At 54.1% G+C, this 18,843-nt stretch overlaps 1 protein-coding gene across 1 annotated transcript; it reads right to left on the bottom strand.

Moving 5' to 3' along the window:
* Positions 1 to 15,977: 15,977 nt before the first annotated feature.
* EBI3 (Epstein-Barr virus induced 3) lies at positions 15,978 to 18,830 on the bottom strand. Its single transcript, XM_033082279.1, has 7 exons — positions 18,709 to 18,830; positions 17,854 to 17,975; positions 17,338 to 17,553; positions 17,124 to 17,241; positions 16,895 to 17,055; positions 16,308 to 16,471; positions 15,978 to 16,225 (listed from the first exon to the last, which is right to left on the bottom strand). The coding sequence occupies exons 1-7, from the start codon at positions 18,801 to 18,803 to the stop codon at positions 16,073 to 16,075; spliced, it is 1,029 nt and encodes a 342-aa protein (XP_032938170.1). The 5' UTR covers positions 18,804 to 18,830; the 3' UTR covers positions 15,978 to 16,072.
* Between the last annotated feature and the right edge of the window lie 13 nt (positions 18,831 to 18,843).

Consider the following 18,843-nt stretch of genomic DNA (forward strand, 5'->3'; position numbering starts at 1 on the left):
TTTATTCCAACACCTTTATTCCAACACCTTTATTCCAACACCTTTATTCCAACACCTTTATTCCAACACCTTCCTTGTGCCCTCAGGTGGGCTGGAGGCACCTCCAGGATGTTCCTGGGCTGGGCCCGGGCAGATGTGACCCTGCCCATCACATCTGGGACCCTCCCCAGCACATCTGGGACCCTCCCCATCACATCTGTCTGCTCCAGCCCCACCTCGCTCCCTCTGCCCTCGCCTGAATCCCGAGTTTTTCCTTTTCCAGCCTTTTTTTCCCGGCTCTGCTGACGGGAGCTGGGCTTGGCAGCGGGGCTGGAGCAGATGCAGAGCCCTGGGCCGGATCCCCAGCGACTCCTCGGTGCCCTGGGCAGCATTTCCAGCCCTCACCGCCCGCCTCTGCCAAGGCAAAGCCTGAAAAATGAATCCACTTGGAGACAAAGGAGCTGGAATTTTCTGGAGGATAAATGAGCACCCTGTGCAAGGTGAGAATTCAAGGGAAAACAAGAGGGAGATCCCAGGGCAAGCTGGAATCTGGATTTCCCTTCCACACTGGATTCTCCTCAGAGCTCTGTCCTTATTCAAACAACACCATCAAGTTTTCCTTTCCCTATAGCTAATTGTTTTTAAAACGTCTTCTAAATCCTTGCAATGCCCTCGTTAGAATTCATTAAGTTTTGAGTTGGTGTAAAGAAGAACTTTGCAAATTCAGCCCTTCCAAATTCATTACCAGCGCTTCAGCTTCCCTGTAAACCAAACTGGAACCAATTTCTGCTTTGTATTTTACAAATTAGCAATTAAATGGTTCAGGAAGGCAAATTGGGATCGCTTCTAGGAGCGTAATTTAAACTGTAAAATTTAATTTGATCCAAAATTTTCTGTAGATGCAGATATAGATATATAGAGATGATATAGATATAGATATATAGATAATATAGATAATATAGATAATATAGATAATATAGATAATATAGATAGAGATAGAGATAGAGATTATATAGATACAGATATAGATAATATAGGTAATATAGATAATACAGATAATACAGATAATATAGATAATATAGATAATATAAATAATATAAATAATATAGATAATATAAATAATATAGATATAGATAGAGATATAGATAGAGATATAGATATAGATATAGATATATATTTTATAGATACAGATATAGATAATATAGGTAATATAGATAATACAGATAATACAGATAATATAAATAATATAAATAATATAAATAATATAGATAGATATAGATATAGATATAGATATAGATATAGATATAGATATAGATATAGATATAGATATAGATATAGATAGATGATATAGATATAACCCCAAACTGGATGGGTTTTCCACAGGGATAATCAAAGTTTTCAAACAACTCCAAAAGGGATCAAAGGCTGCAGAAAATCCCTGATCCCAGGGCTGGCAAAGCTGAGGGAGTCACTTTACCAAAACTAAAATAAGTTTGAGGGATTGCCAGGCATGGGTATCACTGGAGAAGGAGAATGTGGGACAGGAAAAAATCTCTTTATCATTGGGAAACAAAGCAGCATCAGCTGGAGGCCAAATCCAAGGATTCCAAGAGAGAAATGAGGAGGGAAGAGTTTCCAGCAGCTGCTCTGGGGGATTGTCCTGAGCAGCTTTGGGGCACCTCCAACCTGAACCAGGCTGGGATTGCAGCCCAGGAAATCGTGGGTTGGGGTCCTGGGGGTCCTGCAGGAGGGGAGGCACCAGGCAGAGGTGGGGAATGGGCTCAGGCCCAGGAAAATCGGGAGGAATTTCCTTTGGGAGCTCTGGGATCTCTGAGGTCACCCTCCATGAGGTAATGTCCCCTCTCCAGGCTGTGTCACCACGCAGGTGTCCCCACACCTGCTCCCTGGATGATTCCCAGCCCTGCCCAGCCCACGTGGAAACAACAACCACAGCACTGCCAATCCCAGCTAAAAAAATCCCATTGCCCATTTCCCCCGGGACTCTGATCCTTCCCAGGCCATTCCTGCCCAAATCTCAACTCAAACTTCACCACCCACGGATGCTCCTGGTGCCCAAAAGTCTCCAGCCAGGCTGGGGGATCCTGGCAAATCCTTTCTGCTCAATCCTGGGGAGTCTCCAGGCTCCTTTCCAGGATAATCTCATTTCAGGGATGCCCGTGGGTGCTGCAGACCCCACCAGGGAAGGGAGGATTTTAACCCCCACTGGGTGAGGCAGGATCCCCCCAGACCCTCAGGAATATCCAGGGAATCTCCTCCATCCCATGAGCCACACGGGACAGCTCTCTCCTCTTTTTCCATTCTGGAATTTTCCTTTTTTTTCCCCATTTTTTTTTCCATCCCCGCAGGATTTGTGCCTCCCCCGGTGTGTGCAGGTTTCCTGGTGCTGCTCACAGGAGACATGAGTTCATCCAGGCTCCCTCCTCCTAATCATTGCCAGGCATGGAAAAAACCCCCTCACACCCCCGAGGAGAACATAAACACGGACGGGATGTGCACAGCTTATGGAGACGGGGCTATGGGAAACACATGGTTCCAGTTTCATAAAACTCTTACATTTCCAGGGCCTTTCTTTCTATTTTTTTTTTAATTTTTTTTTCTTTTTTTCCCCCCATTTTATGGCTTGTTTCAGAGCTGGGAATAGCAGGGCTTGTTTTGTTGTTCTTGCTGTGTTTTATGAGGACAATGCCTTGTCCAGAGCTCCAGACATCTGATTTTTTTTATTTTTTTTTTGAGGTGGGGGGAGATAAAGCTTCCGGCAAAAACTCTTGGCTCCCACCCAGCTCTCCCTTAACTCCTTCTGGGAATGCTCAGGGCCTGACAGCCAGGATGGGGTGCTCAAGGAGCCCCAGATGCTCGGAAATATTTGATCTAATCTTGCTCCTGAAGCGACTGCAGCCCCTCAGCCGGATCCTTGATGCTCTCTGTGTGATTTTCCCGAGGGATTTGGGGTGCAGGGATGGAGCTGGCCTGGCTGGGGCAGAGGAAGGGGGTGTGGGGCACGGAGGCACTTTTGGATCATAAATCACAGCATGCCAGGATGGTTTGGGTGGGAAGGACTTTGAGGATTATCCAGTCCCACCCTCGAGATTCCTGAGCATCCCTTTTCCCATTCCTTGCTCCCAGCCTGGCTCCAGCTGCTGGGGGAGGTGAAGGAGCGAAGGAAGGAGGAAAATTTGGGACCACGAGTTCCTCCCTCACAGCAAAAGCTGCATCCACTTTTCCAGCCACTCATCTGTGGGTGTGCATTGCCCAGGGACAGGAATCAAACCAGACACACAAACAATGCAGGGCCAGGGGAGGGAGATGGGACCTGGGCTAACACAGGGAGGAAATCCAAGCACCTGGAAAATCCCTGGAGGTTTCTGCTCATGCCATTCCATGGAGGCAATTTCTGCAGATCTCTGTCCCCCACCCACCAAAGCTGGGATTTTTCTGCTCCTGTTTTATTCCTGTTACAGGGAAGTGACTCTGCTCATGTTTTCCCCATCACTACAAAGAAGAGCCCTGGAACAAACCCCAAACTGCCTGGGAAAAAGGAGAGAAATCCCACAAGGAGCCCTCCTAAGGCTGCAGGAGCTGGAAAAGGGCTCAGAACCCATCCCAGCCTTGATTCCCTCAGGGTTTTCCTGTCCTGCAGCTCCTCTGGGATGTACAGCCCTGGATTTGATTCCCTGAAGGTTTTCCTGTCCTGCAGCTCCTCTGGGATGTACAGCCCTGGATTTGATTCCCTGAAGGTTTTCCTGTCCTGCAGCTCCTGCTCCATCCCAGCCCCTCCTGGCCCTCTCCCATCTTGAGTTTATTTTGGTATTAATTAAAAAATCCCATTTTCTGCTGGGAGTTTTGGTGGGATGAGAGGAAAAGGAATAAAGGGAGTGAAATTGGGGGGGGACAGGAGGCTCCAAACCCTAAAACACCGAGGAGTGCTGAGCCACAGAGAATCCTGAGAGCAAAGAGCAGGAAAACGGGGCTGGAGGCTCCTGCCCACTGCCCAGAACATTCCTGGAAGCGAGCAGCCGAGGTGCCGCTTGCGGAGCCGTCACGTTCCGAGCCCAGGCTCTGCTCCCAGCCCAGCCCAGAACACATTCCAAGGATTTGGCTGCTTCCCCTCCTTGTGCTCGGCTCTGCTGCCTCCCAGCTTGGGGCTGAGCAGGAATCCTGCTGGGTTTTCAAGGGTTTGGGGTGAGGGATGGAGGGGCAGGAGTCAGGGAATGGCTCTCAGTGCCACAGGGATGGGATTGGGGGATTTGGGAAGGGATTCCTGGCTGGGCTGGAATTCCCAGAGCAGCTGTGGCCACCCCTGGATCCCTGCAGTGTCCAAGGCCAGGTTTGGAGCAGCCTGGGACAGCAGGAGGTGTCCCTGATGATCCTTGAGGATCCTTCCAAGGCATTCCATGATAAATCAGGAATGGGAAAAGGCAGCAAACAGAACCCCAGCCTGGCACAGGGACTGTGGAAGGGTCACTGGGACACCCAGAGGGCTGCAGGGATCAGAGCAGCTCCACAATTCCAGGTTCACAGGCGACACAGCAACCAAAATCCACTCGGGTTCAGCAGGCTTGGAACCCTCCCAGGGATCTCTGGTTTCAGGGAAGCTGGAAATGAAATAAATATCAATGTTCTGCTGGTGCTCAGACACAGCTCAGCAGCCTCAGCTCGCTGCTTTGAGCAGTTTTTTACAGCCCTGGACGCTGGTTCTGGCCAAAGCTGATCCCAGTTTTTGGATTTTTTATTGTGATTGTCCAAATTATCCATCCCAGCTCCCGTTCTTCCCAAGGCAGAGCTGCTCTAATTAAGCAGAGCTGTTAATTGGGAACAGCTCAGCACCTGCCCCAGCCAAACTCGGGGCTGTGATGCTCACAGTCCATGGGACACTTCCACAATCCAGGGATGGGACAGGGACAGGGACAAGGACAGGGATGGGACAGGGATGGGACAGGGACAGGTTTATTCTTTAATTCAGGTTTATTCTCTAATTCAGGTTTATTCTTTAATTCAGCTTTATTGTCTAATTCATCTTTATTCTTTAATTCAGGTTTATTGTCTAATTCAGCTTTATTCTTTAATTCAGCTTTATTCTTTTATTCAGCTTTATTCTTTAATTCAGCTTTATTCTTTTATTCAGCTTTATTCTTTAATTCAGCTTTATTCTTTAATTCAGTTTTATTGTCTAATTCAGGTTTATTCTTTAATTCAGGTTTATTCTCAAATTCAGGTTTATTCTTTAATTCAGGTTTATTCTTTAATTCAGCTTTATTGTCTAATTCAGCTCTATTCTTTAATTCAGCTTTATTCTCTAATTCAGCTTTATTCTTTAATTCAGCTTTATTCTTTAATTCAGATTTATTCTCCAATTCAGCTTTATTCTTTAATTCAGCTTTATTATTTATTTCAGGTTCATTCTTTAATTCAGTTTTATTGTCTAATTCAGGTTTATTCTCTAATTCAGCTTTATTCTTTAATTCAGGTTTAGTCTATAATTCAGGTTTAGTCTATAATTCAGCTTTATTCTTTAATCCAGCTCTATTCTTTAATTCAGGTTTATTCTTTAATTCTTCATCCAGCTTCCCTCATCCTCTGAGAGCTCAGACCCATCAGAGCTCACACTGGAGGAAGTTGTTTGGAAAAAAACACCAGAGCTGTGAGAGTCCTGGAAATTCTGAAATGCAACCACCACCCACACATGCACAGATGGACACACACTGAGAACCTCCAATGCAGAGGAAAATTCAGAGATATTTCAGAAATAGCACTGACATTTAGAAAGGCAGAATGGTTTGGGTTGGAAGGAGCTCAGAGATGATCCCATCCCACTCCTGCCATGGCAGGGACACTTCAGTGTCCCTCTGCCCAGCCTTGGACACTTCCAGGGATCCAGGAAATCTGGGAAATCCCTCAGTGGCTTCAGCAAAAATGGGATTTTGTTTGAATTTGATTTAAAAAAAAAAAAAAGAAAAAAAAAAGAAATTTTTAAATGAGAGATGTGAAAAGCCAAGAGTTACAGGTGGACAAAACTGAAATCCACTGAGATTTTCAATTTTCAGTGGAGGAAGAGATGTCACAAAGGGCAGTCAGAGGGATGGAAAAGGAATTTTCCCTTCCAGGGAGAGTTCAATCCCTTCAGGGGCTCTGGAAAAACCAGCCCCAGGCTCACCCCCTGTCCCAGCCGTGTTTCCCCTCTGAACTGACAGATTCCATCACAAACCAGCCCAGAGCTCTCCCCAAGCTCTCAGCTCAGGGATGTTGAGTCCCTCCTCACTAATTCCCCAGGAATTCCTGACTGGCACCGCTCCAAACTCAGCCAGATCTGAGCTTGGACACTGAAGGTTGTAACCCCCCAAAATCTCATCTCCAGCAGGCTCTAAATTAAACAAATTTCAGGATTCTCATCCCTGTGCAAGAGGAACATCTGTTTCCTATGGAGTGGGGAGATATCCTCTGATTTAATCAGGCTGGGGAGATTAGAAGGATAATGGGAGACATTTGCAAATTCTGAATTTCCTAAAACTTCTCATTTTTGTTTCAGGAAGCCTGAAGGCAAAGGGTTGAGTGCTGCAGTAAAAGGGGGATGAGCAAAGCTCATCAGGGATCCCAGGAAAGCTCATCAGGGATCCCAGGAAAGCAGGATCACAGGAAAGCAGGGGTCACAGAAAGCAGGGATTACAGGAAAGCAGGATCACAGGAAAACAGGATCACAGGAAAGCAGAATTACAGGAAAGCAGAATTACAGGAAAGCAGGGATCTCAGGAAAGCAGGATCACAGGAAAGCAGAATTACAGGAAAGCAGGGATCTCAGGAAAGCAGAATTACAGGAAAGCAGGATCCCAGGAAAGCAGGGATCATTTCCATCTCTCTCATCAGGAAAAACCCTGCAGGATCCAGGCCCTGGTGATCATCCTGAGCTTTGATCCACCAGGATCATCCTGTGACCATCCTGTGACATCCTGTGATCATTCTGTGATCATCCTGTGACATCCTGTGATCATTCTGTGATCATTCTGAACTCCTGACACAGGGGAGAATCAAAGGTGGGAGACTTGTTCCAGATTGGTACAAATTCCATCAGGAAACAAACAGAAATTCCAGCAGGAAATAACCACAAATTCCAGCAGGAAATAATGAAAAATTCCAGCAGGAAACAGAAATTCCATCAGGAAATAACCACAACTTCCAGCAGGAAACAAACAGAAATTCCAGCAGGAAATAACCACAAATTCCAGCAGGAAATAACCACAAATTCCAGCAGGAAACAAACAGAAATTCCAGCAGGAATTGAGGCTCCATTTGGGATGATCTGCCCAGCCTGCAGCTGGGTGCTGCCCCTTTCTCCCCTTTCCAGACCCTTCCCCACAGATGGGTGGCTCCTGAAGAATTTTCAGCTCTGCCTTTTCCCTGTGTCCTTCCCATCCACATTCCCTTTTTTCCCCATTTTTCCCAGGTCCCTGAGGTAATTCTGCATGAGAAGGAGAAGCCTGGGTGGAAACCTCTGGGGTGAGGCATCATTCCTGCTGTGGACACTGCTGGGATGTCCTGGAGCTGTCCATGGGGTGGGGAAGGCACTGGATGTGTGCTCTGATTCTGCTCCAATTCAGGTTAAACCAGACCCACCAACCTCATCTGGAGAGGGACAGGGATTTCTGCTGCCTCAAACGAGGGGCTCTGGGTGGGACAAAACACCAAATCCCAAAACATCCATCCCCATCCAGGCTGGGGCAAAGACCCCTGATGGACCAGAGTGCTGGCTTTGATTCCAAAAAGGAAAATGTGGCCCTAAAGCCACCCAGGCCTCTGCTCCTTTTGGGCCTGACCCAAATCTGCACCTCCCCTCCCCCTGCATTTCCCCCCGACACACCTTTCCTTCCACTGGAACATAACCCCAAATAAGATGTTGGCCTGACATGAAAGGAAAATGTATAAATATTTTTAAAAAGAGAAGAATTCCTGCCTCTCCACCAGTTTGCTCCAACTAATAGGTTTCAGATGTCTCACATACTTCATTCATTCAGCCCCATTCAGTCTCCTAGGAGCCCCCGCTGTATTTATTAAACACAGCAATTGTGGAATGTTCAGCACTTACAGAATCAAACACACCATTTTTTTTTTCTCTTTTTTTCCCCCCAAAAAAGCATCATGAGAAAGCTTTGTGAGTGACCTAAAACCATCCCCCTGCTCCCAGTGCCCACTGCAGCACCCTGCAGCTGTCCCAGACCTCGTGCCGTGCTCTAACCCCTCCTGGCTGCCCCAAAATCGCTTTTTTTGGGGAGTTTTATCCCCAGCAGCACGATTTCCCCGCCGTGCTGCAGCACCTCTGCTCGCTGAGCTGTTCCTGAACGTGTTCTTTTGGCCACTTGGCTCTCACCCCCAGCTTGTCTCGGCAGCTCTTCCCAGGGCTGGAGGCGCGAGCGGAGGCTGGAATCCTGCAGGATGCCAGAGCTAATTTCAGCAGCACGGAGCTGGAGAACACGAGCTCTTTCCTAGAGGGATTCAGAGGGAAGCAGACAGAAGAGCAGAGCCATTTCTCATTGCAGAGCTGGCAGGGAGAGCCCAGGAGGATGTCTGGGCTGCAGAGGCAGGACGTGGGGCTGCTTCCAGCCCCGCTGACCTGCCAGAGCTGGGGGACTGCTCCCACGGCTGTGCTGGAGCCTGGCACCGGCCCAGGCCTTTTTTTGGGGAGAGACACATGAAAAGCTGAGCTGAGAGGGGACGTGAGGCCCTGAGCCTGGGCTGGGACCATCTGGCAGGAGCCAGCGGCGGAGGAATGGCCTTTGCTTGAGGCCACAACCAGTTCATGCAGCTGCTGAGTCCTGTCGGGCTGCAGAGCTCCAACAGGAGGTCATGGCCCACAACCAGCCTGCCCTGGGCCAGCAGCTCCATCCCAGCCTCTCCTGGGCCAGCAGCTCTGTCCCCAGGGCCAGCAGCTCCATCCCCTGGGCCAGCAGCTCCATCTCAGCTTCCCCTGGGCCAGCAGCTGCATCCCCTGGGCCAGCAGCTCCATCCCAATCTCCCCTGGGCCAGCAGCTCCATCCCAGCCTCTCCTGGGCCAGCAGCTCCATCCCAGCCTCTCCTGGGTCAGCAGCTCTGTCCCCTGGGCCAGCAGCTCCATCCCCTGGGCCAGCAGCTCCATCCCCTGGGCCAGCAGCTCCATCCCCAGGGCCAGCAGCTCCATCCCCTGGGCCAGCAGCTCCATCCCCAGGGCCAGCAGCTCCATCCCCAGGGCCAGCAGCTCCATCCCAGCCTCTCCTGGGCCAGCAGCTGCATCCCCTGGGCCAGCAGCTCCATCCCCAGGGCCAGCAGCTCCATCCCAGCCTCTCCTGGGCCAGCAGCTCCATCCCCAGGGCCAGCAGCTCCATCCCAGCCTCTCCTGGGCCAGCAGCTCCATCCCCAGGGCCAGCAGCTCCATCCCCTGGGCCAGCAGCTCCATCCCCTGGGCCAGCAGCTCCATCCCCTGGGCCAGCAGCTCCATCCCCAGGGCCAGCAGCTCCATCCCCTGGGCCAGCAGCTCCATCCCCTGGGCCAGCAGCTCCATCCCAGCCTCTCCTGGGCCAGCAGCTCCATCCCCTGGGCCAGCAGCTCCATCCCAATCTCCCCTGGGCCAGCAGCTCCATCCCCTGGGCCAGCAGCTCCATCCCCAGGGCCAGCAGCTCCATCCCAGCCTCTCCTGGGCCAGCAGCTCCATCCCCTGGGCCAGCAGCTCCATCCCCAGGGCCAGCAGATCCATCCCCTGGGCCAGCAGCTCCATCCCAGCCTCTCCTGGGCCAGCAGATGCATCCCCTGGGCCAGTAGCTGCATCCCCAGGGCCAGCAGCTCCATCCCCAGGGCCAGCAGCTCCATCCCAGCCTCTCCTGGGCCAGCAGCTGCATCCCCTGGGCCAGCAGCTCCATCCCCAGGGCCAGCAGCTCCATCCCCTGGGCCAGCAGCTCCATCCCCTGGGCCAGTAGCTGCATCCCAATCTCCCCTGGACCAGCAGTTCCATCCTCTGGGCCAGCAGCTCCATCCCAGCCTCTCCTGGGCCAGCAGCTCCATCCCAGGAGCCCAGCCCAGCCCTGCACTCCCATCCTGGGCACACTGAGCTCTTCCCAAAGGTGTGGGAGTTCATTTTTCCCCCTTTTTTTGGCTGCAGAGCCCCTGCCCCCATGGGACAGCCCTGGCTCATGAGGACGGTGCTGCTGTCACAGTTTCCACATTCCTGCCCACTCCAGAGGGCCTGCAGTGAGTCTTGTCCCAGACATCCCCAGGGGAGCTTTAGTTTCCAGGCAGGATCCCTGGTTGTGGTCCCACTGTAGGAGGTTGGACGGGAAGGGATGAATCCTCGTGGCTGTAAAACACCAAATGTGCTCAGAGCCTCCCAAAGGCTCATTACAGCACTGGCTAATTAAAGTCCAGCTGTCCCAGCCCCTGCCTGGGCACAAGGGCAGCTCCTTGCTCTGACCATTCCCAATTTTCCTGTGCTTTGGTCACCCTGTTGTGCAAGGAAAAACCCCCTGGAAATGCTAGTGCCTGGGATTTGCAAGTGCTCAGACCAGGGAATGGGATCATCCCAAACATTTCAGGCACAGGCTGGGATTGTTGGGGTGTCTCTGACCTTGTGGATCCCTCCCAGCTCAGGACATTCCATGGCTCTGTAATTCCATGAACAACTAACAATCCAGGTTAATTTTCTGGTGGGGTCAGACCCTTTTAGAAGGACCATTTCTATCCCAGTGTCTCCACAGCCCCTGGAGCCCAGCAGGAGCTGGGATATCCCCAGTGTGGGATCCCCCCAGTGTGGGATCCCCAAGTTTCCTGCTCTTCCAGCAGCATCCTCACCCCATCAGATCCCATCCTCTCTTCAGGGCTTTGCTGACCTGCAGGGAACCCCCAGGGGAAACCCAAACCAGCTCTGCACCTCACACCCAGCTCATGCCAAGCTTTAGGAGAGCCCAGGCTACCTCAGGGAGCTGAGTCTGGGTTGAAGGATCTGGGACAGGAATCCAAGGAGCAGCCCAGCCTTTAGCTCCTCGTTTCAGAGCTGTTCCATCCCCAATTGTTCCTGGATATTCCAGTGTCACTCAGCTGTGAGCTCCTGGCACAATTCCACATTTCTGCAGAATGCCCAGGCCACGAGCACAGAGCCCTGCCCCAGTCCTGACATCTGACCATGTATTGGAAAAACCCCTGAGGAAGATTCCTGCCCATTCCTGAAACTGGTGCCTCTGGGACAGCAATTCCTCCCCATTCACCCTGGGTTTCCAGCCCTTTTTGTGAGGTTGGCTGAGCATCTGCTGGTGATTAAGGGTTTTGTCATCTGGAAAGAGCTGACAATTACCTCCAATTATTCCAACTAGGTCAGGTTCTTCAGCACAAGTTTATGTGATGACTCTTGGCTGGAATTTAGGATTTCGAACCCCTCTGGAGAGCAGAATCCACCTCTCCTCTCTCACATTCAGGAAAAAATTCCTTCCCTAAATAACAGCTCCTGGTCCCACAGGACCTGACCCGTGTGTCCCTGACCTCCTGTTGTTTCAGGACAACACCCCAGGAACTGCACAACAGGTCTGGTTCAGAACTGGAAAAGGGAATTTCAGGATGTTCCAGCAATTTCAAGAAGGGTTTTCTTATCAAACTTTCCACGTTGAAATTACCAACTTGCTAAGAAATATTCTTTGGGTCCTCAGATTTAAACTCTGTGTGGGCAAAGGATCCCTCATTCCTTTTCCTGGGATTTACTGTCCTGGAAAAGCTCGAATTTCCCACTGGGAACTTCTCCTTGTGTGAGCAGCAACCATTTAACTGCACCCAATCCTTCCAAGATTCCTGCCAATCCAAACTATTCCAGGGCTCTTGGGACAGCTGTACAGGGTTTTTCCAGGTGTCCCTCAAAAGCTCTGAGCCTCTCCATGCTCCCAGATCCCACTCAGGACTCCCTGTGCCTGGAAAACCTCCTCAGGAATCTCCTGCAGAGCAGGAAAGGTGGAGAGAATTGAGAGCCCAAACTCCATTTGTGATTCTGGCTGTGCCAGGCTCTGTCCTTGTCACCCTGTCACCCTGTCACCCTGGTGTGTCCCAGCAGGTTTCTGGCACTGCTTCCCACAGAGGTTTCCTTGGGGACAGGAGCTGTCCCACAAAGCCAGAGCACAGCCCAGGACTGACGGTCCAAATGGGACAAACACAACTGGAAAATGTGCTGCACTGCAAGGCCAGGAGATTCCAACTCCTTCTCCCTAATTGCATGTGATTGCTTCTTGGCAAGAGCTCAACCTGCCAGAGCAGTGAGGTTTTACAAACATTCACACAGGCATTAGATCATTGTTTGAAGGAGTTATTGGCAGCCCAAATCTGAAGTAAAAACAGAGTTTAAAGCAGACCATATTGACCAGGGTGAAGCTGGCTGCTTTCATGTCTGCTGCTCGTCTCTGGACACCCAGGACCCCAGGATTCATTTCCTGTCCCTCCCATCCCTGTGGCATTCCTGGGGCTGGATGTCACCCTTTTGGGGGGCTCTGATTTTGGGGGTTCTGTGCTCGTTGGGAATATAAAAGGAAGAATCCCAGGATGGTTTGGGTTGGAAGGACCTTAAATCCCATCCAGTGTCACTCCTGGGACACCTTCCCCAATCCCAAAGTGTTTCAAACCCCATCCAACCCAACCTTGGACACTTCCAGGGATCCAGAACAGTCAGAGCTTCTCTGGGAATTCCATCCCAGCCCCTCCTCACCCTCCCAGACAGGAATTCCTTCCCAAGATCCCATCCAGCCCTGCCCTCTGGCAGTGGGGAGCATTCCCTGTGTCCTGGCACTCCAGGCCCTTGTCCAAAGTCTCTCTCCAACATTTATTTTTTATTTTTTTTCTATATCCAAGAAAACACCTTCCCACATCCAAACACTGTCACCATTGGGAGTGAGGCCTCTTCCCTTTGGATTTTGTGCTTTGCTCTCATGAATTCATCATCTCTGCTGGGCCAGTCTGACATCATGGGACGAGCCCTGGAGAGCTCCACCACCCTCCCCCAAAACCTTTGGGAGTTCATGGCAAAGGACAAACGGGAATTCCCAGGGAATCCTGCTGCCAATCCCTGGGAGAACAAACAGAGCTGAGCCTGTCCTGCACCACGCTCAGGTGGGGCTGGCAGCCCCTGGCAGCTTGGATATCAATAAAAATGCTCCAGGCTCTGGCAGCCAACTCCTGATGGAGCAGCTCCCACTCTGGAGGACATCCTGGCCTTCCACATGCTCCCAAATTAGATCTCCTGGGAGCAGCAGTGGCTTTTAAAAGGGAGGTGAGCTTGTTAGTGGCCAGCACGATCCCTGGAACGGGAATCAGAGTTTTACTGCACCTGGAGGGGCTGGAAAAGGGAAGGGGCAGCGCCAGGAAGCAGCAGAGCCCCTTTGCTGGCACGGGGGGACACTCAGGAGCTCTGTGACTGTGAAGTGCTGAGGTAGAACAAACCCCAAACTAAACCCTGGAGGTTTGTAGGACAGGTCCCCATCAGGCCCCTTCTCCTGGGGTTGGAAAGGGTCAAAGTGAGGATTGCCAAGCTCTCCACCCATCCAGGTCAGGGTGTGCAGGCTCCTTTCCTCCCAGATCACGGCTTGAGTTACACAGCCCTGTGCTGCTGGCACAGGAGACCCAGGGAAGTCACATTGCAGGAGGAAAAAGCTCCTGTGCTGTCAGAGATTCCCTCCAGCCTGCCCAGGGAGCAGGGAAAGGCTCCTGTGGCACTGCAGGGCCTCCCTGGCTGAGAGGATTTGGGGTGAGCTCTGTCTTGTCCCGGAGATACAAATCAATAAAGGAATAAATTAATCAGAAATGGTGACAGAGACAGCTCCACAAATGATGGAGAAACATCTGTGAGGTCTGAGAGCAGCCAGGCACCAATGAGTCCTGTCCTGCCAAGGCCAGTTTGGAACCAGAACCCAAAATCAAAAGGACAAAACGAACACAACACAGGAACCATCCTGGAAAAGCTCTCAGCCATCATGTTTTAGAAAGAACATGGAATTTCTGCTGCTTTAAACTGATTTTACAGTGCAAACCTGGTGTTGCAGCAGCGGCTTTAGGAAAATCTGAACCAACAAAAAGCTTAAAGACCTTTTTGAAGTCTTTCAAAAGAGGGGGAGTGATTATGGTCACCCTAAAATATACAGGAGAGCTGATGTCCTTCCTAAGGTCAGACGCGATGAGACGGAGCCAGAAAGAAAAAAATAATCAGTGTTGGTTTTAAGTGTTAAGCAATTCTGCCTCTCTGAAATCAGCAGTATAATTTATTGTTTTTTTCTTGCTCACACAGCAAAACCCACAAACTGCCCAGACAACCAGGAGGGGGAATTTGTCCCCTCATGTAAATCCATTTTTTGCCTTGTAAAGCTGCACTCCTGAGCCAGCAGCTGCTCCAAAGGGCAGACCCGGACCCCCCATCCCACTGCAGACACCCCGAGGCTGTTTGGGTGACAGGATCAGCCCAGGTGTGCTGCCCAGCCGCTTTGGGATCGTGGAATGGACACAGCAGAGCCCAGTGCCAGCGTGAGGCCCAAGGCAGCCGCCGCTTTCCCAGGGATTTTCCCTTTGCTGTGTGTTTGGAAGGTCGCACAGCTGCGAGGAAGGCTCAGGAGGAGCTGGAAGCCTGCAGGGATCGTTGTCTCCATCCCTTATGTCCCATGGAATGACATCCCATGGAATGACATCCATCCACTCCTGCTGCTGGGAGCCTGCAAATCCTTTTGGAGCCTCCGACTGCTGCTGCTCATCCCACAGACAACTCCAGCCCCGTCCCTGACCTGCGGCTCGTGTTTATTTTCTCGTTTTATAAGAACCAGGTTGTTCCCTGCCCTCGTTCCTGCCGGGAACCAGCGCTGCCTGGGTGTGAGGCTGCTCCGTCTGAGACACCCGAGATGGAAAACCGGGATCTTGTCCAACAGGCTGTGTGATTTCCTGGGAAAAGCCTCGGCTCCACACGCTCCCAATTGTGCCATCAGCTGGTGCGAGGTGGAATTTCACAGATGGCACCAAGCGGCTTTTTCCAAAATGATCTGTGAGGACAGAAAGTGCTCCCAGAGCCCAGGAGAGCTCAGGGAAGGAAATGTGGATGGCACCAAGCCTGGCAAAGCTTGGGAAAGGCCTCGGTGCTCTCTGGAAGGTGGCGGATCTCTGCTTAGGTCCCCATCAAACCCCAGAGACGGGATTTTGGGTAAGAATTGTTTTCTGTGAGGGTGGCCAGGCCCTGGCACAGGGTGCCCAGAGCAGCGTGGATCCCTGGAAGTGTTCCAGGCCAGACTGGACAAGGCTTGGAGCAGCCTGGGATAGTGCAAGGTGTCCCTGTCATAGCAGGGCTGGCCCAAGACAATCCCAGGACGATTTTTACGATCCTTTTACCACCCAAACCCCTTCACATCTGCCCCCGCTCCCCGCCATTGCCCCGGCCCTCACGGACTGCCCCCCGGGGTCTCCCGGCCCCGCGCGCAGGGGCTGCGGGACCAGGAGGGGGCGCCCCAGCCCGCACTGAGCATGCGCACAGCGCCCCCCGCCGGAGAGCGGGAAGGCAGCGACGGGCGGTACCAGCAGGGGTACGGGGGGGGGGAGGGTGTCGGTAACGGGCACGGGGCTCCGGTGTGAGGTTTGTGACGCCCCGGGGCTCCGGTGTGAGGTCTGTGCCGCCCCGGGGCTCCGGTGTAAGGTCGCGTTAACCCGAGGAACGCCGCGCAGGGAGCAGGCGCCCCCCGTTAATCACGGCACTCCCCCTCGCCCAGCCCAGGTCGGACATGGCCGCCCACCCCTCACGCCCGGCGCTGCCGTGACAACCCCGCCCCGGGGCGCGCTGAGGGCCGGGCTGGGGCGGAGGGTGCTGGGGCAGAAAAGGAACCGACCCCAAGGGCAAAAAAAGGTCAAAGGCCGGAAAAGGAAGGGATTGTTCTAAAGCAGCAAAGACACGGCAAAGGGACAGTGGGGGCAATGAAGGCACCGACCCCAGGTGCCATCACAAACATCCCAAAATTAGAACAGGCACGGAGCCTCAAGCCCATTTATTGCCCATTCCTGGCAGCACGGGTGGGACAGGGGACAGGAGCAGGCCTGGGATGGGGACAGGGGCCCGGGCTGGCTGTCACAGCCCCAGCCAGGGTGTCCCTGAGGCCGGCGGGCTCCAGGCGCTGAATTCCCCGGAATCCGCGAGGTCCTTGGCGGCCACCTGGACGTGGTGGAGGCTGCCGGGCTCCAGGTCCGTCAGCGTGTGGGATGTCACCTCGTACGGCCCCACCTGGGGACAGCAGGGTCAGGACAGGGTCAGGGACAGCGACAGCCCCAGCCGTGCCTCAGTTTCCCCAGGGCGGTGGCAGTACCGTGGTGGGGACGGAGTCGTTGTCCCGGGAATAGCGGATGCGGTACTGCAGCGGGAAATACTCCGGGAAGGGCCAGGACGAGGGAGGGCTCCACTCCACCAGCAGCTTCTGCGGCTCCCCGGGGATGGGGGAGACCCGCACGGCCTCGGGGGGGTCCGGCTTTACTGGGGAGACAAGGAATGAGGGAATTCCAGGATGGGAAAGCACCTTGAGGATTGTCTCATCCCATCACGGACACTTTCCACCATCCCTGGTTGCTCCAAGCTGTGTCCAGCCTGGAATTCTCTCATGGGAATTCCACTGCAGGGCCTCACAGCCCAGAATTCTTCCCAATATCCCATCTAAATCCTCCTTTAGATGGAAACCAATCCCCTTGTCCCACCACAGCGTGGATAAACTCACTTTCCTTCGTTTTTGGATGCCGTGGCTGCGGGATCCAGCAGGGGATTGTTGGGGACAGGGCCCTCGTGTCCCCCTGGGAGTGAGCAGGGACAATCCAAGCCCCAACAAATCGCTGCACTGATGATCCCACACCCCAAAGGATGATTCAGGAGGGTCCTGCAGGGCTCCCCAGGCACAGCACTCACCGATGTTCTCCAGGAGGAAGGGCAGGATTCCCCAGGCAGCTCCCAGCGCGTTCCGGGCCGTCACGTTGAGCTCGTAGGGAGTCAGGGAGAACACCTGGAGCTCCCCGAAGGAGCAGCTCCGCGGGCCCGTCAGGCTGCACTCACCTGTGCCTGCGCCGTGCCTGGGGACACAGGGACAGCTGCCAAGGGCTGTGTGACACGGGGACGGGCTCTGGGCACCCCCACTGACCTGTAGGTGGCCACGAAGTCGGTGTCCAGCAGGGGCTCGGGGCGCAGCGCCCAGGAGCAGTTCACAGCCTGGGGGTAGCTGGTGGCCCAGCACTCGATGGCCGGGGGCGGTGGCGGGTCTGGGACAGGGGACAAGGGACAGGGGTCACCTCACCAGCACCCCCGGGGACCCCCGGCCAGCAGCGGGGACACAGCAGGGCTGGGGGGGCACTCACAGCCCAGCCGCAGGCAGATGCTGGCCCAGGTCTCGCCGGTGACAGGGTGGTGGCAGCTGTAGTGTCCCTCGTGGGCCAGGCTGGCGTTGGGCAGGGCCAGCCCCGGGGCTGGGGACGTGCCCAGGGCGGTGCCACCCCGGCGCCACTCGGCTGCACCGCCCGGGCACGGCAGCAGCACCTCGGTGCCCAGGAGGCCGTGCTGAGGGGTGCAGGGACCTGGGGGGCACATGGGGACACATGGGGACACGGCAGGGGAAGGGACACTGCATCAGTGCCATTCCCAGTGTCCCCACACCCCCAGGGTCCCTGTTCCTCCATCACCAATCCCTCCGTGCCCATCCTCTGTACCCCCATGTACCCAGTCCCTCCAGTGTCCCCTGTCATTGTCCCCTCACTGTCCCAAATCCCCTCCACCCCTGCTCCCTCCATCTCCATCCCCAGTGCTCCCAGTCTGCCCAGTCCTGCTGTATCCAGGATCCCCAGATCCCCCCAGCCTCCCCCCTGTTGTCCCCATACCTCTGTCCCCATTGTCCCCATCCCCAGGGCTCCCCGCCGTGCCGTTGTAGGGGACAGTGCAGGCAGGTGTCACCAAAGCCACCACCCAAAGCCACCTCATGCCAGGAGAATCAGCGGGGCTGCTGTAGGGACAGGCAGGACGGTCAAAGCCCAGCACTGGGGACACCACAGGTCCCCAGCGGGGCAGGGACGTCACCCTGGAGCCACCCCACACTGCCGTGCCTCAGTTTCCTCCCGGCCCCCCAGCCTGGGGGCCGAGCTGAGCTCCCTGCTGTCCCCAAGGCCAGCAGCACAGGGACACCTTGTCACCTCCCACCACAGCCATGGGCTGGCTCTCAGCCCCGGAGGGGACACGCTCCGCTTGTCCTGGTGGGGCTGCCCCAAACCTGGCGCTGTGGGGACACCCCAGACCTGCAACACCCCCGCAGTGTCCCCAAACCTCACCGCAGTGTCCCCAAACGCTCACCGCAGTGTCCCCAAACGCTCACCGCAGTGTCCCCAAACCTCACCACAGTGTCCCCAAACGCTGACCGCAGTGTCCCCAAACACTCACCGCAGTGTCCCCAAACACTGACCGCAGTGTCCCCAAACACTGACCGCAGTGTCCCTAAACACTGACCGCAGCAGGGCCGCTGGCACCGCAGTGTCCCCAGACGCTCACCGCAGTGTCCCCAAACCTCACCGCAGTGTCCCCAAACACTGACCGCAGTGTCCCCAGGCGCTCACCGCAGTGTCCCCAAACCTCACCGCAGTGTCCCCAGACGCTCACCGCAGTGTCCCCAAACCTCACCGCAGTGTCCCCAGACGCTCACCACAGTGTCCCCAAACCTCACCACAGTGTCCCCAAGCGCTCACCGCAGTGTCCCCAAGCGCTGACCGCAGCAGGGCCGCTGGCACCGCAGTGTCCCCGCCGGATCCCGGCGCTCCCCAGCCCATTTCCCATTTCCCATTTCCCATTTCCTCGCAGGAAGCGCCGATCCCGTGGGGCCG

The sequence above is a fragment of the Catharus ustulatus genome, chromosome 29 (genome assembly GCF_009819885.2).
Source record: "Catharus ustulatus isolate bCatUst1 chromosome 29, bCatUst1.pri.v2, whole genome shotgun sequence".
Classification (NCBI taxonomy): Eukaryota; Metazoa; Chordata; class Aves; order Passeriformes; family Turdidae; genus Catharus; species Catharus ustulatus.